The sequence below is a fragment of the Hemitrygon akajei genome, chromosome 19 (genome assembly GCF_048418815.1).
Source record: "Hemitrygon akajei chromosome 19, sHemAka1.3, whole genome shotgun sequence".
In the NCBI taxonomy this organism is placed as follows: domain Eukaryota; kingdom Metazoa; phylum Chordata; class Chondrichthyes; order Myliobatiformes; family Dasyatidae; genus Hemitrygon; species Hemitrygon akajei.
Window position 1 is genome coordinate 30634828 of NC_133142.1, and position 23943 is coordinate 30658770.

The window sequence follows — 23943 nt, forward strand, 5'->3', positions numbered from 1 at the left end:
ATGTACCTACCAAACTTCTCTTAAACATTGAAATAGAGCTCACGTGCATCACTTGCGCTGGCAGCTCGTTCCACACACCCACAACCCTCTGAGTGAAGAAGTTTTCCGTTATGTTGTCCTTAAACTATTCATCTTTCACCCTTGACCCATGACCTCTAGTGTTAGTCTCACTCAACCTCAGTGGAAAAAACCTGCTTGCATTTAACTTGTCTATACCACTCATAATTTTTGTACACTTTTATCAAATCTCCCCTCAATCTTCTATGTTCAAAGGAATAAATCCTAACCTATTCATTCTTTCCTTAGAACTCGGGTCCTCCAGTCCCAGCAACAGCTTTGTAAATTTTATTTGTACTCTTTCAACCTTATTTTCATCTTTCAGACAGACAGAGAGACAGACATACTTTATTGATCCCGAGGGAAATTGGGTTTCGTTACAGTTGCACCAACCAAGAATAGAGTCGAAATATAGCAAAATAAAACTAAAAATAATTAAATGATAATAAGTAAATTATGCCCAGTGGAAATAAGTCCAGGACCAGCCTATTGGCTCAGAGTGTCAGACGCTCCGAGGGAGGAGTTGTAAAGTTTGATGGCCACAGGCAGGAATGACTTCCTATGACGCTCAGTGTTGCATCTCAGTGGAATGAGTCTCTGGCTGAACATACTCCTGTGCCTAACCAGTACATTGTAGAGTGGATAGATAGATAGATAGATAGATACTTTATTCATCCCCATGGGGAAATTCAACTTTTTTTCCAATGTCCCATACACTTGTTGTAGCAAAACTAATTACATACAATACTTAACTCAGTAAAAAATATGATATGCATCTAAATCACTATCTCAAAAAGCATTAATAATAGCTTTTAAAAAGTTCTTAAGTCCTGGCGGGTAGAATTGTAAAGCCTAATGGCATTGGGGAGTATTGACCTCTTCATCCTGTCTGAGGAGCATTGCATCGATAGTAACCTGTCGCTGAAACTGCTTCTCTGTCTCTGGATGGTGCTATGTAGAGGATGTTCAGAGTTATCCATAATTGACCGTAGCCTACTCAGTGCCCTTCGCTCAGCTACCGATGTTAAACTCTCGAGTACTTTGCCCACGACAGAGCCCGCCTTCCTTACCAGCTTATTAAGACGTGAGGCGTCCCTCTTCTTAATGCTTCCTCCCCAACACGCCACCACAAAGAAGAGGGCGCTCTCCACAACTGACCTATAGAACATCTTCAGCATCTCACTACAGACATTGAATGACGCCAACCTTCTTAGGAAGTACAGTCGACTCTGTGCCTTCCTGCACAAGGCATCTGTGTTGGCAGTCCAGTCTAGCTTCTCGTCTAACTGTACTCCCAGATACTTGTAGGTCTTAACCTGCTCCACACATTCTCCATTATTGATCACTGGCTCCATATGAGGCCTAGATCTCCTAAAGTCCACCACCATCTCCTTGGTCTTGGTGATATTGAGACGCAGGTAGTTTGAGTTGCACCATATCACAAAGTCCTGTATCAGTTTCCTATACTCCTCCTCCTGTCCATTCCTGACACACCCCACTATGGCCGTGTCATCAGCGAACTTCTGCACATGGCAGGACTCCGAGTTATATTGGAAGTCTGATGTGACTTCATGGGATGGGAGACATTGTCCAAGATGGCATGCAACTTGGACAGCATTCTCTTTTCAGACACCGTCAGAGAGTCCAGTTCCACCCCCACAACATCACTGGCCTTGCGAATGATTTTGTTGATTCTGTTGGTGTACCCTCAGCCTGCTGCCCACAACAGCACACAATAGCAAACATGATAGCACTGGCCACCACAGACTCGTCCTGTTTTTCTCTTCAGCTGTCCATTGATTTTGATGTTGACTGAGGCCTGGGCAAGGTTGTATGGAAGACCGGCAGTTGCCCATGCTGCAAGTCTCCCCTCTCCACGCCACCAATGTTGTCCAAGGGAAGGGCACTAGGCCTTTACAGCTTGACACCGGTGTCGTTGCAGAGCAACATGTGGTTAAGTGCCTTGCTCAAGGACACAACACGCTGCCTTAGCTGAGGCTTGAACTAGCGACCTTCAGATCACTAGACCAACACCTTAACCACTTGGCCACGCGCCAACACTTTCCTGTAGGTAGGTGACCAAAACTGCACATAATACTCCAAATTAGGCCTCACTAACGTCTTATACAACTTCAATGTAACAACCTATCTTCTAATCAATGATTTATGAAGTCCAATGTGCCAAAAGATTTCTTTATGACCCTATCAACTTGTGTCACTTGTTATGAATGCAGCAGCAATGAATATGAAACTGAGACAGGGTTTAAAACAAATCCTGAGATTTATTAACCTCTGCTCAAACTTAGAAAAGTAAACAAACAATTAACTTAACCGTAAGTTAACAGGCAGGACAAACATTCAAACTTGAAACTGTTCTTAACGAGTTCTCATCCAAGCAGAGACTTAAAGTGATAAATTCAAAAGTCCATGTGATTTATAGGGTCAGTAAGGAGAGACTAACCTGAAACAAACGATTCCTTCGAAGTAACGATGATCTGCCGACCCCACAGCAGGGAGATGCCTTGTTAGCAGAAATCACGAGGAAATAAAAGGAACTGACCTTTTGACTGGAGGGTGGTCACTGCACAAACCTTCCGGAATTTGCAGGGGTTTAATTCAAATGTGCATGCCACAATTCCTGAAAGAAGTCAAAGGTCTAACATTCCCCAAAACGCTGAACAACATTAACTTTATCCAATCCTTTGAACTTGGATAACTCCAGTAATGCCTTCACTCTCCGATACTAGACTGTAAGGGAAAAATAAATGTGCAACAGACAAAACCGGTGGAACCTCCACACCTCCGACCGGCAACAACAAAGTTGCACAAAAATAAAAATGTGAACTGCGTCACAGACCGCGGACTTGGTTTAAATACAGTTTGGAACATGCCATCACATGACATAACATCACGCCACGGTCAAGAGACAATTACATCATCTCAATCACAAGACCATTACTTCATCCCACTGTCCCGTATTCAACCTGTGGGTATGCAACATGCTGCTTTCGATGAATTGTTAACCTGTATTCCCAGATCTCTTTGTTCTGCCACACTTCTGAGTGCCTTCCTCTTGCTGTGTAAGACCGACCCTGGCTGGTCCTATCGAAGTGCAACACCTCTCACTTGTCTGTGTTCAATTCCATCTGCAATTTTTCAGCCCTTTCTTCCAGCTGCTTCAGATCTTGCTACAAGCCATGATAGCCTTCCTCACTGTCCACCATACCCCCAATCTTGGTGTTATCTGGAAATTTGCTGATCTAGTTTACTATGTTATCATCCAGATCATAGATATATATGACAAACAACAACAGACTCAGCACTGATCCCTAAGGCACTCCAGTAGTTACAGGCCTTCAGTCATAGAGGCAACCATCTTCTATCACTCTCTAGCTTCTCCCACAAACCCAAACCCAATGTCTAATCCAATTTACTATCTCGTTTTGAATGCTGAGTGACTGAACCCTCTTGAACAACCTCCCATACAGAAGCCTTGTCAAATAGCTTACTAAAGTCCTTGTAGACAACATCCACTGCCTCACCTTCATCAACTTTCCTGGTAACTTCCTCGAAAAACTCTTAACATTGGCTAGACATGCATAAAGCCATGCTGACTATCTCTAATTAGTCCATGAGTATCCAAATACTTGTGTCCGGTCCCTTAGAATACCTTCCAATAACTTTCCCAGTACTGATGTCAGGCTCACTGGCCTATAATTTCCTGGTTTATTTTTAGTCACTTTTTAAATAGGTGAACAACATTAGTTATCCTCCAACCCACTGGTCCCTCACCTTGAATCTTGAAGAGGTGTTGCTTCAAGACTACAATATGTAATCAAGGATTCTTGCCCTGCGAGACATGCCCTCTTCTCACTATGGGAAGGTATAGTAGGCTGAAGACCCGCACAGAGATTCAGAAACAGCTTCTCTTTCTCTGCCACCACATTTTTGAACGTTCTATGAACACTGCCTTGTTATTCCTTTCTCTGCACTTTGTTTGTAATTGTTGTGTTTAATTTATGTGTTTGCACTGTGTTGCTGCCATAAAATAACAAATTTGTGTATCATCTAAGTTCTGATTCTGAGATTTCTGCCTGAGGTGCGTTAGGGCGATCTTATGATCTCCCAAGTGTTCATGAGGGGAAAAGTAAATGATGTGCACCAACGGTGTTTAACATGGCCCTAGGGCCAGAATACTCCCCAGACTGGTTCAACTTGGGCTATTTAAGGTGGTCCCCTGCACTCACTGCAGAAGCTGCTTGATCCCCAGAACTGCTTCCAAATGGATGAAACTCTGTGGGTTGCAGGGCCTTCTCACTGGAAGTGGTGAGTTTTAATCCTCAAAATTCCCTGGTTAACATTTGATTAAACTGTACCCCACTGCTTATGCATTGTTAAAAGCTGTGTGTTGTTAGACAATGTTAAATGCCTGTGAAAGGCTCTGATGTTCTGTTATTTTTAGAGATGACTGAAATTTAAGCTATTAATTATGAACAATTATGAAATGGTGAAGTGTTATTAAAATTTAGCAATTTAATACTTTTAACATAATCATGTAAATTACTTGAAGTGTGACTGCCTTCCCTGGAACCATTCCTCTTTGTTAAAAATTATTGTTATGAATATGAGCCTGGATTTTCTGCTTAACTGATGCCATTTGGCATTCCACCATGGGAGGGTCCAGTGTCACTACTGAATGAAAGTAGCGACACATCTTATAGTTCAAGTCTTGCAAGTTATTGTGAATGATCAGAAGTTATTGACGCCAAGAATCAATTCAATCTGACCTTTCTGACAAAAATATGCCACTCTTCTCAACTTCCTACAGATTGCCTTGATTTCTTGTTACAAATGATGTTGTTAATTGTCAGTTAAACTAGCATAAGGAAATGGGGAAATTCAACGTGGGATATTGCAACCAATTCTGGAATTCAGTGCATTTTGGAAGTGATTGGTTTGGAGAGTAGAAAGAGATTAATTGGAAAATCTCTAAGAGTAGGAATTATTGTTTGAATAAACTGGAAAAGCTTTGGTTGCTCTTAACAAAACTGATAGTGAAAGTTAGATTGATGAAAAACAGATAAAATTTATATTTAAAAAAGGCTCTTTCCACTCTGCAAGTGCAATAAGCAGTTGATTAATGTATGGAATGTACAACCTGAAAATGTGAATAAAGATTCATTCTGAGCTTCAAAAAGCAAAGGAACTGGATAAATGCTGTGGGAATGTGCATTATGTGGAATAGGGTGTGAGAAATTCAAGACTCACATCACCAGCTTCAAGAACAGTTACTACCCTTCAACCATCAGTTTTTGAACAAAAAGAGGATAACTACACTCATCTATTGCGATGTTCCCACAACCAGTAGTCTTACCTTAAGGAGTCTTTATGTTGTTATTTCGTGCTCTCATTATTTATTGCTGTATGTTAATATTTGCATTTGCACAGTTGGTTGTCTTCTCTGCTCTCCTTGCTCTTTCATTGTTCCTGTTTATAGTTGCTATTCTGTAGATTTGCTGAGTAAGCCTGCAGGAAAAAGAATCTTAGCATTGTATGTGGTGACGTATATGTACTCTGATAATATATTTTACTTTGAACTTCGATGTTTTGAAGAAATTGAAAATAGTATGAAGAAAATTGCTATTCAATGGAGCCAATGCATATTTGATGTGCTGAATAGTTATTACTTGTTATAGTATTTTGATTTCTTTGGGTTAGTTGTGGCATAAATTGTGCCATCCTTTGCACTGGTTTTAAAGCCATTGATATGGCTGCAGATCCTGTCCACAATTAATTAGGCAGGAGAATGTCCATGAATTGCATGCACTCTTTGTGAAGGCTCTTAAAATAAATGGTATTTCATTTTAAGTGGCTAGAACACCAATTCTGTCTTTGAAACATATTAAATGATGCAAATTGGTAAAATCATGTACACAAGCAAACTGTAAATAATGCATAATGTTTTCTAGATTCATTTTCAGTTTGTTTTTTATATGTCAGGGTTGTCCTGTATATGCAATATGCACAATGGTTAACGGAAGCTGTTTTTCTGGTAATTATGTTTCAGATTACTGCTCTTAGTTCAAAGAATATTTTTTAATGTCTAAACTAAGTTCTAAAATGCTACCCGACTATGCTGTTTCATAGGAGATTTTACAATTGCAACTAAACAAAGGAGTGCAGGTGTTGCTTGTTTTTCGAGCGTTCGCTTTATGACACCTCACTGTTACGAAAGACCACATTAGTTACCTGTTTTCGCTAACAGAAGGTGTTTTCACTGTTACAAAAAAAAAGGCAGCGTGCGCACCGAACAGCCAAGCTCCTCCCCTGGAACTGCATTCTAGCCAGCATTGCTTAAACACGTGCCTGTGAGCATCTGTGCTTTATGTCAATTTATTTTGTGCATCTGTTAGCAAGGTGAGTTCTAAGGTATCGGAAAAGCCTAAAAGAGCTCATAAGGGTGTTACACTTAGCGTAAAACTAGACATAATTAAGCGGTTCGATCATTGTGAACGAAGTAAGGACATAGTGAGTTTGGCTAAGGAGGTTGGGTTTGTGGAAGTTGACGAAGATGATGTTGAAGAGGTTTTGGCATCCCATGACCAAGAACTGACAGATGAAGAGCTGATGAAGAGGAAAGGATAACAATTGAAACCGAACGCAGTAGTGAAAGTGAAGTCGTCCAGGAACTGAACATGAAGCAATTGCGTGAGATTTTCGCTGCCATTGACAACGCTGCAATGATTGCAGAAAAGTATGACTTTAACTTTGAAAGGGTTCGTAGGTTTAGGGCATATTTGCAGGATGGTTTGAGTGCTTACAAAGAACTGTATGATAGAAAAATGCACGAGGCTAAGCAGTCAAGCATACTGTCGTTTTTCAAGTCGTCCACTTCAGCCACAGCAGACGACGAAACTCGACCTTCAACATTGAGGCAGGCAGACATAGAAGAAGATGACCTGCCTGCCCTGATGGAAACAGACGACGATGAGATGACACTCCAGACTCAACATCCCAACGACTCAGCCTAACAAACCATCATCAGTGTGCTCACTGTCTTCCCGATTCCGGTAAGTGAAACTACACTGGGCATATATTATTTCTACTTTATATAAGCTGTGTATTTTTATGTGTTATTTGGTATGATTTGGCAGTTTCCTAACTTAAGGGTTACTGGAAGGAGTGTTTCTGCCGAGAGCGCTTGTGCCGAGTGTTTCTGCCGAGAACACTTGCATGAGTTCTTCGTTACTGTAAACAGTGCTGCAGTGATTGCAGAAAAATATTCCTGCTTTATATAGGCTGTGAATTTATCAGATCATTCCTGTTTTTACTATATAATTACTATTTCTTATTATATATTACTATTATTTTAGGTTTTATGTGTTATTTGGCATGATTTGGTAGGTTTTTTTTTTGGGTCTGTGAACGCTCACAAATTTTTCCCGTATGAATAAATGGTAATTGCTTCTTCACTTTACGACAATCCGGCTTACGAACCATTTCATAAGGAACGCTCTACCTTCGAATAACGGGAAAAACCTGTATAGATCTTTGAATCACAACCTGAAAATGATACTGTTATTTGCAATCAGATTAGGCTCTCTGCTGTGGTTGAAATTCTGCTGTGTTGTTTCGAAATGGTGGGTGTTGCCTGGGCCTATAGTATCTGGGAGTACAGTTAGACGAGAAGCTAGACTGGACTGCCAACACAGATGCCTTGTGCAGGAAGGCACAGAGTCGACTGTACTTCCTAAGAAGGTTGGCGTCATTCAATGTCTGTAGTGAGATGCTGAAGATGTTCTATAGGTCAGTTGTGGAGAGCGCCCTCTTCTTTGTGGTGGCGTGTTGGGGAGGAAGCATTAAGAAGAGGGACGCCTCACGTCTTAATAAGCTGGTAAGGAAGGCGGGCTCTGTCGTGGGCAAAGTACTGGAGAGTTTAACATCGGTAGCTGAGCGAAGGGCGCTGAGTAGGCTACGGTCAATTATGGATAACTCTGAACATCCTCTACATAGCACCATCCAGAGACAGAGAAGCAGTTTCAGCGACAGGTTACTATCGATACAATGCTCCTCAGACAGGATGAAGAGGTCAATACTCCCCAATGCCATTAGGCTTTACAATTCTACCGCCAGGACTTAAGAACTTTTTAAAAGCTATTATTAATGCTTTTTGAGATAGTGATTTAGATGCATATCATATATTTTTTTTTACTGAGTTAAGTATTGTATGTAATTAGTTTTGCTACAACAAGTGTATGGGACATTGGAAAAAAAGTTGAATTTCCCCATGGGGATGAATAAAGTATCTATCTATCTATCTATCTATCTATTTATCATCCTTTGTCCTTTTCTATTTATTAATTGCACAGTTTTACCCCTTAATTTTTCCACATAGTTGGACTACAGTTATTCATCAAGCCTGCTTCACTTTAATATAATAGATAGATATGGCAAGATTATATAGAAATTCTGAGTTTATACCTCTTTTAACTGCAGACATCACTTGCCCGGTGTATTTAGTTTATTCTATTTTTCGATCATTTTTTGTTCAAAAACTCATTTTGTTTCAATTTTATTGAATTAGAGAACACAATGCCTTAAGTTTCAGGGCACACTTTTGCCAAAAATTTGGAATCTAATACAATTACAAGTACGTTAATAAGGCTTTATTGCAAATAATTTAAAATTCTTTGAAGGCGGCGCATCAGCTGTGTCAGTTCTGAAATGTGTATTTTATTCCTTTACTGCTGGGTGATTAATTTTTGATTTTGTATTGCTTGCTGTGAGTGCTTTGTTTAATAGTTGTTTTCAGCGTGACAAAATTCTCCAGTACAATATGAAGTGTCTCATTTGTGTTAAATGGGGTGGATTATTATCTCACCTCTCACTTCAAAACTGATCTGCTATATATTTTTGCCAGCGGAAATATATTTTTACAATCTGTAATCTTATAATCTGGTAAATCCCTTTCTGTCCCATCATCATCAATGTAGGTGATAGATACTAATTTATTGAGGAATGTATGAAGGTATTCCAAGGGAAGCACCAAGCTCAACTTAAACTACATTGAAATATTTTGAGGAGAGGCAACATGGTAGAGACGGACAGCTAACTGATTCCAACAATTGGAACCTAGCCAACCCACCTGTAATGATGAACACTCATCTTCAAAGATGAAAGAAGCCGGCGTGTTTTTGAAAATCCATGGTTAAAGAATTTACAACCATAATCAGCCAGAAGTGCTGAGTGGATGATCCTCTTTGAGCGACATATAAGCTCCTATTCATAGTAGTTTCAATCCTCCGTAAATCTGATTTACTAACACAAAAATCATGAAATCCAAAAGAAGATGGCGGTAGCGTACAACACTGCCAAGGGTGACATCCCCCCAATGGTTCACAAAACTACTATTCACTTCTTTTACATCTTTTTCTTCCAAATGTGGTTCTGCTACTGTTGGAGGCTGTGATCTACCGTTCACTGCCCGTGATCTACATTTTGGTTGTGTGTTTTTGAGCTGATTGAGCGATCTGGTGCTTCGCTCTCTCCACGAGTCTTGGGGCCAGTGAGCTTAAGAGGTGGAGTGTGTGCGCCCATGATTGACTTCATTCCTCACCAATCTCTCCAATTAAAGCACTGAGGAAGATTGAAATCATTGAGACAAGCGAGCGTTCAGCACTGTCCACCAGCCTCTCGCTCTCTGTATTCAAATGGCCTCTTTCCCTGAATGCTGTTGGAGGTTGGTGCCAGAGCAAGGTTTAATCAGCACTGTTTGTTGATTGGACTCTGTAGTTCATGCTGTGATGTTTCTGGTTGCTACTGTTCTTGCTATTTTGGGTGATTTTGAATCAGGGCGGCCTACAGATAACATGGAGCTGAACCGAAATATGCTTGGACTCTTGATTTTGTGTTTCACATTTTTTTTGTTGCAGTTTGCACGATTTGTCTTTTCATGCGGGTGGGGGTAGGCTGATGTTTTTCTTTGTTTCGTGACTGTCTGTGGGGAAGATGAATTTCAGGGTTGTTTACTGCATGCATACTTTGATAAATGCACTTTGAATCTTTGAAAAAGCCAAGCACATTGGCTGCAGCATAACTTAAAAGATCCCAAACGTGCCCCTACTTTTTGAGGATTGGTGATGCAAAATTTATAGCACTTCAAATCAAACAACTACAACACTAGCATCTAAACGATAACGTGGTTGCCAAGTTTGCTTTGAACACAGAAAGTGGGACAAGTCTAATTCAGCTAATCATTACTCCATCATTCTTTTATAGCCATCAGCTACTGTGGGCGGTGCTGTTGACTTATTCCTTGATGTGTTCACTGCTTTGTTTAGATATAGTCAGGGCCACAGCACCGGATGTCCTTAACAGTGATGGTCTAAGCGCAGAATGAATCCCAGGATTCCAGAGGATCAAAGTGGCTGCTTTTGATTTTGCTTTGATGTTTGTCATGCGTATGGAATCATTGTAATTGTTGTTGGCCAGACCGTTCTTGTGCCGCCACAGTTCAGCATTCCAGTGTCTTGTGTCCAGCATTCTCAGATGCTTTGCTGGTGATCTTCCTGCTGCCATGAAGTCAGATATAAAAATGGACTGATTAGAATGAACAACAAGTGGCAGATAGAGTACTGTGCGGGGAACTGTGCGGTCATCCACTTGGGCAAACAGAATAAAGGTGCAGACTATTTTCTAACCAGAGAGTGAATTCAGAAATCATATACAAAGGGATTTGGTCGTCCTAGTGCAGGATTCCCTGGCGGTTAACTTGCAAGTTGAGTCAGTGGTGAGGAAAGCAAATGCAATGTTAACATTCATTTCGAGAGGAGGGGAATATAAAAGCAATGGTGTAATGTGGAGGCTTTAAGGCATTGGTGACATTGCATTTGTACTATTGTAAGCAGTTTTGGGGCCCATGTCAAAGAAAGGATGTGCTGGCAATGGAGAGCCCAGAGGAGTGCACTGGAATGAAAGTGTTAATATACGAAGAACATCTGATGACTTTATGCCTGTACTTGTTGGGGTTTAGAAAAATGAGGTGGGGTGACATTGAAACCAACCGAATATTGGAAGAACTAGTTAAAGTGGACATGGAGAGAATGTTTCCAGTAGTGGAGGGAATCGAGAGCCGAAGGGCAAAGTCTCAGATTAGAAGAACGTCTCTTTAAGACAGAGATGAGGAGGGTTTTGTTTAGCCAGAGGATATCTATGGAGACCAAGTCAAGGGATTTATAGGTTGTTGGTTAGATAGGGTGTTGTTTACAGGGAGAAGGCAGGAGAATGGGGTAGAGAGGGATGATAAATGTCATGATTGGATTGCAGAATAGACTCGATGGATTGAGTGGCCAAATTCTGCTCCTGAGTCTTGATCAGTGTTCAGTTGCATTTGCTGCTGCTTTGAATGAAGCAGACCAATGCATAGTCTTCTGACATATTGTAATAAGGGGCAATTAATATTCATACCACGCAAGGTAGCAAGCAGTCAGTATTTCCAAGTGCAGGGCTTTTTATCTTCCCTTGACATATCTCTCTCTTTAGTTACTATTCTGCTGTCACTGAATCAACCAAATAAATTCTATGGTTATTACAGCAAATGTGACACCTGACACTCTACAGTGAATGATTTGCCTCTAGACTCTCCAAAGCCATTCTTTCATTTTGGTGCTCTGCACTTTCCTAAATTGAATGCAGCTTCAACAGCACTCGAGCTCAATACCACCCAAAACAAATGAATCTGATCTGCACACTATCCAAATCTTGAGCAGTTACTCTCTCCACCCTCAGCTCACCATGGTCTGTGTCAGCAAGACGATCAAAGCTGCAACAACTTGCCAAATTACCAGGACTTCCCAAACCCATGAGCCCGACAAATAGTTCTATGTGTGTAGCGTGCTCATGCTTCTTCTTCCAAAAGGTGCACAGGGGGAGCTCTGTGGTCCACAACCTTAAGGAAGAGGACAGCTCAGTTGTGTCCTCGCAGACAGACATATTGAGGACCTGCAGGTCCTTCTGTGCCGGTCAGTACAATAGGAAGGCCACAGACACCACAGCCTCCCGCAACTTCCTGTCATCTATCGCGCAGGACTTAGACGATGACAAGTGGGAAAGTCTGGACCAGCTACTGACCCTGGATGAACTAACAGGCTCCATCCGTTCCTTTGTGTCGAGTAAGACTCCCGGAAGCGAGGGCTTACCGGTTGGTTGTATTTGGCTCTGTGGAACTGGATGGGCCCAGACATGCTGGAATTGTACAACGCTGTGCTTCTAGCTGGCAGCATGTCAGAATCCATGAGGAAGGGCATCATCACCCTCATCTACAAAGAGGAAGAGTAAGGGAGGACGTAATAAATTGGAGGCTCATATCACTCCTGAATGTGGACTACAAGATCCTGTCCAAGGTTATTGCCAACAGGGTTAAGTCTGCTCTGGGACAGGTGATCCACCCGGACCAAACCTGTGCTGTACCGGGCAGGAAGATCTCAGACAGCCTCGCGCTGCTGAGGGACACCATCGCCTACGTGCAGGACAGTGGGGTGGACACCTGCCTGGTCAGCTTGGACCAGGAGAAAGCCTTTGACAGGATATTGCACACCTACATGGTGGACATACTGTCCAAAATGGGATTTGGGGAAGGAATCAGGCATTGGATCAAACTGCTCTACACAGGCATCTGTAGTGCAGTCCAGGTCAACAGGTGGAAAACAGACAGCTTACCCCTCAAGTCTGCAGTCAGGCAGGGCTGCCCTCTCTCCCGCCTTGTTCGTGTGCTGCATTGAGCCCTTTGCCGAAGCCATCTGATCCGAGGTCAGTTCGCAGGCTGATCAGCATCTGCGAACAGTTTGAGCTGGTGGCGGGGACCAGGGTCAACCACATGAAGAGCAAAGCCATGTTCTTCGGCAACTGGCCCGACTGATCCAGTGTCCCCTTCACCATCAGGTCTGATCACATGAAGGTGTTGGGGATCTGGTTCGGAGGGGCCCGAGGCGTGCAATAAGAACTGGCGGGAGCGGACTGCCAAGGTAAAACAGAAACTGGGACTGTGGGGAGGGCGCTCCCTATCGATAACGGGCAAGAACCTGGTCATCAGGTGTGAGGTGCTCTCAGGGCTGCTGTACTTGGCACAGGTGTGGCCAGTCCCCCGCTCCTTCAGCTCGGAAATCACCCGAGCCATCGTCAGATTCGTTTGGGGATCGAAGATGGAACAGGTCAGATGGCCACCATGCACAAGTCCTTGGACAATGGGGGCAAAAATGTTCCCAATGTCGCCCTCATCCTGATGGCCAGCTTCATGTGTCGCTGCATCAGGTTGTGTGTTGAACCCAAATATGTGGGCACCAAGTACTACTATGTGCCCAGGTTCTCTATACCTGTTGCCCTGGCTATGAAGATGGGTCTGGCCCCATTCCCATTCAACGCCCCAGTCAGCTGGTCGTTGCTGCACTACCTGTTGTTCGTGGAGAAGTTCTTCCAGGACAACACCTTTGACCACAGGGCCATCAGGCAGTGGTCAACACGGAATGTCCTGCAGACACTGCAGGAGAAGGACGTGATGGACACAGTGGGGTGGTTCCCTGAGCAGACTGTCCAGTTCATCTGGCAAAATGCCTCATCGCTAGACCTCACCAACAGGCACCAAGACCTCGTCTGGCTGGCGGTGAGAGGGGCCCTTCCAGTCCGATCCCTCCTCTACGCCTCGAACGTCGTCTCCACACCCCGCTGCGGACGGGAGGACTGCAGTGAGGCGGAGTCAGTGACCCACCTCTTTGCACACTGTGGGTTTGCGGAGATGGTGTGGAGGAGGATGAAAGGGCTGGTGTCACGCTTCATCCCCAGCAGCTACGTAACAGAGGACTCTCTGCCCTACGCGTTGTTCCCGGGGACGCACATGGAGACCAACATCCGGTGCTGCTGGCAGCTCATCAACTCGGTGAAAGACGCTCTTTGGTCAGCCCGAAACTTGATGGCCTACCAGCACACGGAGATGTCCGTGGGGGAATGCTGCCGACTGGCACATTCTCGGCTACAGGAGTACGTGCCGAGGGACGCACTCAAACTCGGTGCAGCCACTGCAAGGGCCCAGTGGGGAAGGACCACAGTTTAGGATTCTTCTTCCATGGGAGTGGGAGGGGTTTGGGTGGCGGGGAGTTTACCCTTCAACAAGGGTGGGTTAAGATGAACCAATAGAGTGCTACGTGAGTGGCTGAAAGTGTGGAAATGTATAGAATGTAGTGGAAATGTCTGTAAAGGATTAAGAATCATTGAATAGTTTATTGTAAATAATTTTATTTTGAATAAAGTATACTTTGTTAATAGGGGCTTCCTATTTAATATCACCTGGGAAAGCTTTCAGAACGTAAAACTTGCATTTATATTGTCTACTTGTACACTGTATTTCTCAAAGTATTTGTATACTAGATATAATTTTAGTCCCTGTTGTAAAATTTGGAAAATTGGCAATAGATTGCTCCATGGGTAAAGTGTGATAAATGGCTTGGTGATGTGTTTTTTTTTAATTGGCAACAATGCCAAGAGAGCTCTCCATTCTTTTGAATTAAACTCTTTAGTTGTCTTGTATAACTCTGGACAATTTTTTTTGAAAGTGTTGCTTCCTCAGACTTTTGGTTTGTGATAGACCACCTGAAGCTGAAAACAAATATAATTTCAGCTTACTTGTCTCGTGTTGGAATTTGGAGAAGCAAGAAATTAATTGTTATTGAATATAATGTGCTGAATTGCATAGCAGTGCTGACTCTGCTATGTTCAACTAAAATAAAAATGTTTTGATGATTTTTGTTTGTACTCGGTGTCTGGGGCTTCTCGCTTAAGTGTCTAACAAAAATCAGCCAACATTGATGGATTCCAGTTGCCCTGATACTGTTTCTCGATGACCACAGTGTCTTGATGAAACCTTTCACCATGCTCGTTACTGACAGTGCCAAGATTTGTACAGAAGGGGTCTGAATGGGAATGCAGAAAATGAATCTTTGGTGACAATTTACACTTCACGTTTTTGTATGCTTGAAGGATGTTGTCAACCAGCTGCACGTAGTCCGGTGCTTGGTAGTTGCCAAGAAAAGTTTTGGCAACATCCTTGAATGCCTTCCATGTGATTTTTTTTTCCTGGTCCCACTAGAGGTTCTTGGAATTACTTGGCACTGATGACCTGTTTGATTTGTGGATCAACACTGCAGGAGTGGGGGAGGGGTGGGGGTAAAAAATAAAACGCAGGTTGACAATGTTGTTAAGAAGGCATATAATGGCATTCATCAACCGTGGGATTGAGTTCAAAAACCATGAGGTAATGTTACAGCTATACAAGACCTTAGTCAGACCCCACTTGGAGTACTGTGTTCATTTCTGGTCACTTCACTACAGGAAGGATCTGGATACCAAAGGGAGAGTGCAGAGCTGATTTACAAGGATGTTGCCTTATTTGGAGGGTGTACCTCATGAGAATGGGTTGAGTAAACTTGGCCTTTTCTCCTTGGAGCAACGGAGGATGAGAGGTGACATAATAGAGGTGTATAAGATGATGAGGGATATTGATCGTGTGGATAGCCAGAAGCTATTTCCCAGGGCTGGAATGGCTAGCACGAGGTGGCATAGTTTTAAGGTGCTTGGAAAGAGGTACTGAGGGGTTGTCAGGGGTAAGTTTTTCCACACAGAGAGTGGTGGGTGCGTGGAATGCACTGCCGGCGGCGGTGGTGGAAGTGGATACAACAGGGTCTTTTGAGAGCCTCTTAGGTACCTGGAGCTTAGGAAAATAGAGGGCTATGTGCTTGGGAAATTCTAGGCAGTTTCTAGGGTATGTTACATGGTTGGCACAACATTATGGGCCGAAGGGCCTGTAATGTGCTGTAGGTTTTTATGTTCTATAACAAAATTGTCTTCCTTAATCTTGGCATCAATTATTCTGACTTGAATTATGAATTGAAATAACAAATATAGGTGATTTTAAAATAAAATGGTGCATGATGGGGAAATTTCACGGTGGTTTTCATTATCAGCAGCCCACAATCCATAAGGTACACTGGTCTTTTGTCTGGTGTAATTTACTTACATCCATCTGAAGACAGCAATGGAATTAGGTTTTGAGTTTTATCTGATAATCCAGTCTCAAGGACTACAGTAATGTGTGGCTAGCCTTGAACTTGATTCCAAGATGCACAGACTCAAGGCTAAAGAGAGCACATTTAACAAGAAAACATATTTGAGACAATTACTTTTAAGGAGCATTTTGATTTCATATCAAATTTCTGTTGTATATTCCGTTTGGCTAAGCTTTTGAAAATGCATTACAAATTTCTTTCCTTCCACGTCATATAGTAGTTGCTAACAATTCTTTTTAAAAAGTACATTACTATTGATGATGTTCAGTTTCTTCTGTGCAGCAGTGGTGTGTATATCAGTCTGTGATCAAAGACTCAAAGCACCGATAATAGTTGGTAATCCAAAATGGTTGAACTGTGGTTGTAATATTATCCATCATTACGCTGCAAATATTCTTGTCAATGTGAAATTTCCACTGTCCTTAGCCCTTATCCACACTAACCATCAGGTTGAAATGTGTCAGAGACTTGTACTCCTTGCTTACATGCTTTTCAAAGTTAATTATGCTCTAGTTTTCTGTTTTCTGCATGCAGGCAGAAAGTTGGCAATCTTGTACAACGTGTCTGTGTTCAAATCTTGAGCGTGTGCAGTTTTTTCTTTTAAGTTACTCCGTTTATTTTAACAATTCAAATTCACATTTCGTCCTTATCTTGCTTTGACATGAATCTTTTTTCATAATTTTATGCTCTGACTTGCAACTTTGTTGAAAATTGGGGATAACATAAAATATGTTAGTCTGCTCAATCGTCATTTGCTGCAAGTGAAAATTAATTTAATGCAGTTCAATCTTTTATTTATTTCTTGCACTTTAATGCATAAAAATATGAAAAATTAGTCGGAAGCCATCATTATTTCATTGCCAGCTGCAGTTTAACACCATGCTAGTACCACCAACATTATATAGATAATCCAGATTCAAAGAAAAGACCACTATTTTGAAACAAGAAGATGACATTAAATATAATGGTATAAGTTATTTAATTTCTTCATGGCGTATGCCAAATGCCCAGAGGCTAGAATTAAATTTGAGTGAAACTTTTGAAAGTCAAATGTTCTTGCTTTATACTTTAATGATGAATTGATGCAATTTTAAGAGTTATGTGTTCAAATTTAAATGAGTTATTCATAGAATGTTCAAAGTTCAATCTTTGAGTGTACTGGAAATTATTTTTTGAGTAACTTGATCACACTACAATTTTCCACTGATTTTAATCTTCATATTTTGTATATCTTTAATTTCAGCTGCTCTTTTCTTTGTAACCTACGAGTGCACAAAGTCTGTGCTGGGTCCAATGCTATCTACTAAACAGGCTCCACTTCTTCATATGCTTGCTGCTTCTTTAGGGGAGATGGTGAGTTTTGAATTTTTACACTTTATATTAAAGTTTAAAATGAGCCAGTTCATTAAAAATATTAAGTTTAATAATGCTTTTAAAATGAAGAAATTATCTTTGTTACTTGACAGTAGTTGTCAATAACATTTACATGGAGTATTAGTTACATCATACTTGGAGGAAGAGTGCAGTCAGCGATGTCATAATAAAATTGCTGCATTGGGGAAGATTGTTTAAAAATATAGATTCCCTCAATATTAAAACTAGAGATTATTACAATTCTGGGGGGTGGGGGAGAAGCATTGAACTTGTTCAGTATCTAATAGAGTATTTGGAGGGGATGGCCTGATACAGGTCTTCAAGACTATGAAATCCTTTGAAGTGGAAGGGAAAAGAATTTAATTTGTTGAGAAGACCAGAAAAAGTTGCCTTAAGTAGTTAAATAAAATAAAATCCTTTTTAGTTTTACTCGTAACTCTTCACCCAGGCAATGACTGAAATGTAGAACCTACACTCAGGCAGGGCAGATAAAATGGATGGATTTAAGGGGAAGATGAGTGTATGAGCAAAGATAAATGGGTAGATAAATGGATATGTTGATGGAATTGGATAAAAAAGTTTTGGTTTTATTTGTATAAATGTAAGATGTGGTACTGAACTTTTGGAAAAGATGATCAAAAGTTGTGCAGAAGGTAATTTAAAGAAGCATCTTAGAGGATTTTTAAAAAATAGTTAGGAAGGGAATTTTGACAGCAGGACTAGACAGCTGCTCATAATTTAATTTTAAATTTGGATTGAGCAAAAAAGGCCCGAATTGGAGGAATACGGTGATCTGAGAGTTAAAGGAATGGAGGAGGTTCCAGAGATAAGAAACTATGAATAGATTTAAAAATCCGGTTGAAAATCTGCAGTTGAATTATTAAACTGGAAGCTAATATACTTTGCCATGCATCAGAGTAAGAGGGTTTATGTCACAGTTTCTTTGCTATGCACTGCTAAGAAAATGTGATATCTTGTGTTTACATTTTTTGCTTTAATATTTTGTGCTGCTCTCATGTTTATAAAGAATTACAGGATGCATTTATATGCTGTATTGCACAAAAATATGATTTGACTGATTGATTTAACTGGTGGTGGATAAAGAGCTGAAATTCTGGTTCAGTCATGGGATTTTTACTGATCTTGAAATGAATAACATGTTTTTTTAAATCCAGACATAATTGATGTCAAAATCAGTTGTACGTGTGTAATTATTTGGTGTTTGTTTTCCCTCAGCTTTTGAATTTTATTTATTTTCAGATGTGCCTGAGGCACTCTACATATTGATTTCAAAATCATGACTTCCAAGTGTTTCAATATGCATAATCACTTCAGTGACTATTATGACAGAAAGATTCTGGCCTTATGATTCGGGTGTCCCAGTTTGACACAAGCAGTCAGGAACAAGATTCATAGAATCATACATAAAAAGTTTCATGGTTGCATATTTGAGTATTGTAGATTATTACTACTATTGAAATGAAAACCACGTGTAGTGTTTTTTGTTGTATTTGCAGAAACTATCTAAAATGTTTTGTTGCAAAAGTGAACCTCAAAAGGGTTATGATACTGCGCTGCTGTTATTCCTTAAGCACTATATTTTTCACGGATCCTTATTCTGGTTTAACTTCATTTGTATTCCATGTATGTATTTCTAGAGAGCTCATTTGTCAAGTTGAAGTGAATCGCTTACTTGCATTTATAAACCTTATTCTCCCTGAAGACATGCTAGAAAATACTCTGTGACATGACAGGGCAAAGCAATTGGCAACCATTTAACTTGACATGTCAACTCATCCACAAATTTTTGGATGCAAAAAGCTGCTTAAAACAAAATGCTTTGCGTTAATAAAGGAAGACAATGTCTGTTTTAATTACTTACTAAGTGAGGCTTAGGTGGTTTCTTTGGTAGCATGATATTATCAAGAACAATACATTTAAGTTTATAAAATGACTTCAGCTGTGGAATTTTTGTGTGTCGTTCTGAAGATTTAGGCTTTTGTAGTAGTTGGGATACAAACTCTGGGTGGCACAGTGATGTGCAGGTAGTGTTGCAGCTTGACTGATTAATGACCTGCCTTTGCTTATCTCGGGTGTTGACTGTTTCAAGTCTGCATATTGTACCCGTGACTGCATGGGGTTCTCCCTGGCATTTCTATTTCCTCCTATATCATTGGTAGGTTAGTTGACTACTTTAAATTGCCCATCATAAATTAGGTGTATGATGAGAAAAGTCAGTGAGTATGTGAGAGAGAAGTAGATTTCAGGGAAATGAATGGAGTTGGAGGGTTTGTTATGAGAGCTAGTGGAAAAACTTGATTGGTCGAATGGGCAACATGCGTATTATGATATTAACATTGTAATGAGACGAGTAATTATGTCCAACTAACCTATTTATTTCTGCATTTTAATATGCAAAGGCTTTACTTGAGCAGCCAGCTACAACAGTGTTTTAATCTTTTGAGTAATGAGCTGCCCGCCAAACTGGAAGCTACTACACTACTGTTCTTCTTTTGCTTTGTATATCTCGATCAATCTATATTTTTACTACAATTCACATTTTTTCTATTATTGTGTGTTGCATTGGATGGCTTCCTCAAAGACAACAAATTTCATGGCCTATGCTGGTGATATTAAATCTGATTCTGAACTTTGCTCACCCCCAAAACTGAACTGTTTGCACAGCCTATGGACTCACTTTCAAGAACTTTTCATCATGTTCATGAGATTTATTGCTTATTATTAAATTTTTTGTGTTTGTATTGTTGTCTTTTCATTGTTTTTTTTGGGTTTCTTTCTGTCCCCTGTGAATGCCTGCAAGGAAATGAATCTCACGGTTGTACATGGTAATAATAAATTTACTTTAAACTTCAAACTTTTAAATTCATGTTGGCTGTGCTTGATAAACTCATTCTTTTCCTGCTGTTAATTAATTTTGTACTTGAGTATGATTTCCACGAACCTCTTCCATTGAAGTTAATTCATTTTTGTAGGTTTTTGGTGTGTTGCTATTTTCCCCTTATTTAATGGCAAGGATGCAATATTATGGTTAACTGTGTTTTTTGCATCATTGCAATCCATTGTGACCAGATGAATTAGTAATTCTCCTTTTAATATTTTTTTCTCATTCCTTGCCATCAAATCATTTTTTTAAAACCTACATGCTATTTACTTTCATTCTGAAGACTGAGGAGTAATGTTAACATTTTAAAAGCCCAGTTTCTTTCCTTGGTAATTCCTTGTCATCTTTATTGATTCTGTTCAACTTTGAGTGTTGACCTATTTTGTTGAAACTTTTCCTTATTAATTTTAATTCTTATTTTTATAATGGTTATTGTCAGTCTTGCTGTGCATATTTATTAAAAACCTACATTCATTTTTGTTTTTAACTTCGATTCTCTGCATTAAACATCTATTTTATTTTTCAAAGAAATATGGCTAATTTGTATCTGAACTTCTTCCATTGATTGCCTTTCATTACTAATACTCTACACCACTTTTTCTGATATAATTTTGCTTGATCTTTTAAATGTTACAATTGATTGTTCTCCAGATGGACATTTTGCCTTTGATAATTCCAGTCTTTTTCCACAGTGGCTCTAAACCACTGTGTAATCTCCTCCTGCAATACACTTTACGTGTTATATTTTATTCCCCAGGATTAGTACTACCACTCTTTCTCCATGCATTGGATTCACGTTGATAGTTTTTTTTTTGTTTTCCTACCCTGTTTTTACATGTCAGTGTAGAGCAATTAATAACTCAATAATATTTTTAATCACAGCATTTGAGTACATTGTTTGGAACATTTCACCAATCTCTTCACAGTTTGGACCACAAAAAAAAACCTACAGAAATGTAACAACTTGACTTGATTCTATTTGGTGCTGCAGTGCAGTTCCAACTTTAATCAATTCTTTTCTACCCTCTTTTCTTCTCTATAGATGCTGAATTCTTGGTAACTAAGAATAAGACTCCATTCCTGGGCTTTTCTCCATGCAGTGACATTATAATTTATCATCAGTGCCTCCAATGAATTAATAATTGAGCTACTGGTGTCAACATATAAAATTGAATACACCTTGTACTTTCACAATTTCTTCTTTCTGCAAATGTTCTCCTTTGTTATTGTAATGCCCGCAGATAAATCTATTAGAAGTATTGAAGTGTAGCCCAAACACTGTGACCACCCCATTCTGTTTAGTTACGCCAACTGGTTTAGCATGTATTTCTGCCATCTTGTGTTTACTGTCTGTTCTATAGTCAGTACAATAATTCTGAATGTTCCCTGTACAAAATCATGATCTAATAATGATTTCTGTTCTTCAAGTTATTGCAAAGAAAGAAAAATTGTCCCAAGTTACTGAGACCTTGAAAAAATTGTGTATTAATAATTATCTGAGGATTGCATACACAGTACATTAAGGTACTCATTGCTAATGATGGTGACAAACTACATGTACCAAATTGTGCAGTTTGAAATGGCAGTTATCTCATTTAGTTAGGGTTTTTTTTAAGCTAGTTTCTTTCTCCAAGTGACCAGCAAGGGAGTTACTAAAGAATAAAGTCCAGTTAGTTTTCAGACTGGATGGAAGAATAATCGTCCATTGTTTTCAGCTTTGTTAAATATGAGACAATCTTGCTGAATACTGCAAATTGTTTGAAGGGGTAAAATATCTATGTTGAACAATGACAGAGCCTTTGTCTTCTCAATGAAGTCTTTAGATTCCTAAATATAAATGCAAATAGAAATGGAAAAGTTTAGAACAAGAGTTGACCATTTTGTAGCTCGAGCCCGCTCCATGTTCAGCAAGGTATTGACTGATTCAAACATTACAGAGCAAACCTCTTCTGTATTTCCACTTTTTCACAGTAAGCTTTTACCTCCTGGCTAATTGAGGATCTATCTACTTCTGCCTTAAAAATATTCAAAGGCTCTGCTTCTAAAGAACTCTTGTCTTTTGAAGAAGATAGTTCCAAAAACTTGGAAAGATGTGCTCTATTTTCATCATGGTAAACACCGTTTATTTATTCTACAAATAAAACAATGTGGCCACTTCAATGCTCCGAAATCCTCTTCCACTTTGATAAAATATTAATTTTGTTATTGTACTTAAGTGTGGCTTTATCAACAGCCCTTCAATGCCGAGCATAAAATGGCCCAGTATGGCTTTTTGACTTACAATGTTGTGCTGATCTCTCAACCTACTGTAAGAGCAATTTAGCCTTTCCCAACCCAGAGAGCTTCATTGTTTCTTTCATTCATGTGCCTATTTAAATGTCTTTTAAATGTCCTTAATGTGTCACTAATCAAATCTCCTCTTGTGCAAGAATTATATTACAGACTAAAAGGCAAGTGAATTTTAAGCCAAAATACTTAAGTCGTAAGGCATTCAGCCCATACGATCATGGTGATTTATTTTCCCTCTCAGTCCCATTCTCCTGCTTTCTCTCAATAGCCTTTGATGCGTTTACAAATCAAAAACATATCAACCTTCACTTGAAATATACCCATTGACTTGGCTTCCTCAGCTGCCTGTAGTAACAAATTCCACCGATTCACCACCTTCTGTGTCCAAATAAATTACCCCTATTCTGAGGCTATGCCCCCTGATCCTAGACTCTCTCACTATTGGAGAAGTGCATTTCACATCCACTCTCTCTTGGCCTTTTAATGTATAAATGTACATTGCAATGTATATGCACCATTAAAGCTGGGTTATCTGAACATTGACAGCTAGGTGTGTCCTTTTACAATTTAATCACTTTTAATATTTTTTAAAATTATATAAATATTTCAACTTGGGTGTAATAAGAGTACAGTGGTTTATATCATTTGATGAATGAGTATTAACTTTATCTGCTTACATTGATGCTAAATCAGTAAATGCTGCTGAATAGAAATGTACAAGTAGTCTCATGGAATGTTCTAAAATCCACCTCATTACATACTGATAAGCTTAAAAAATATTAAAAGATGAAATATCTGATTATAAAAATCTACATAATATGTAGATTGCATAGTGTTATACTTTGCATTTCTAACACCTTGAAAGGAAATGTATATGCTTTCTGTTTGAAGACTTTAGATAATCAAATTTATAATGGCATTTGCTTTTAAGTTGTATAGTCAAGAAATCGTGACAATTCAGTTTAACATTTCAGTAGGGAAAGAGATTTGTAAAAGCAAATTCTGCACTATTGGAAATCTAAAAATGTTGGGGAAAAACTCCATGTTCAGGCAGCATGAAGAAGAGAAAATCATTTAACTAGCTATAAAATTTATTATAATTTATGATGAAATGCTGGGTCAGAAGGTTAAGTTTACAGGAAAACGAGTTTCTTTTGTTATTTATTGATTTACACGTTGGCTTAATGATACAAAAAAATGGCAGAGCTT

The 23943-nt window shown here is 39.8% G+C and overlaps 1 protein-coding gene across 6 annotated transcripts in view; it reads left to right on the forward strand.

Moving 5' to 3' along the window:
* Positions 1-23943, forward strand: part of slc25a26 (solute carrier family 25 member 26) — a 237138-nt gene that overhangs the window by 12544 nt on the left and 200651 nt on the right. For all 6 annotated transcript variants that reach the window (XR_012102146.1, XM_073072340.1, XM_073072338.1 and 3 more), the window contains exon 3: positions 17413-17522. Coding sequence is in view for 5 of the 6 variants with exons in the window: in XM_073072340.1 (XP_072928441.1) it covers positions 17413-17522 (110 nt within the window). In the remaining variant the exon portion in view is untranslated. The remainder of the gene's footprint in view (positions 1-17412; positions 17523-23943) is intronic.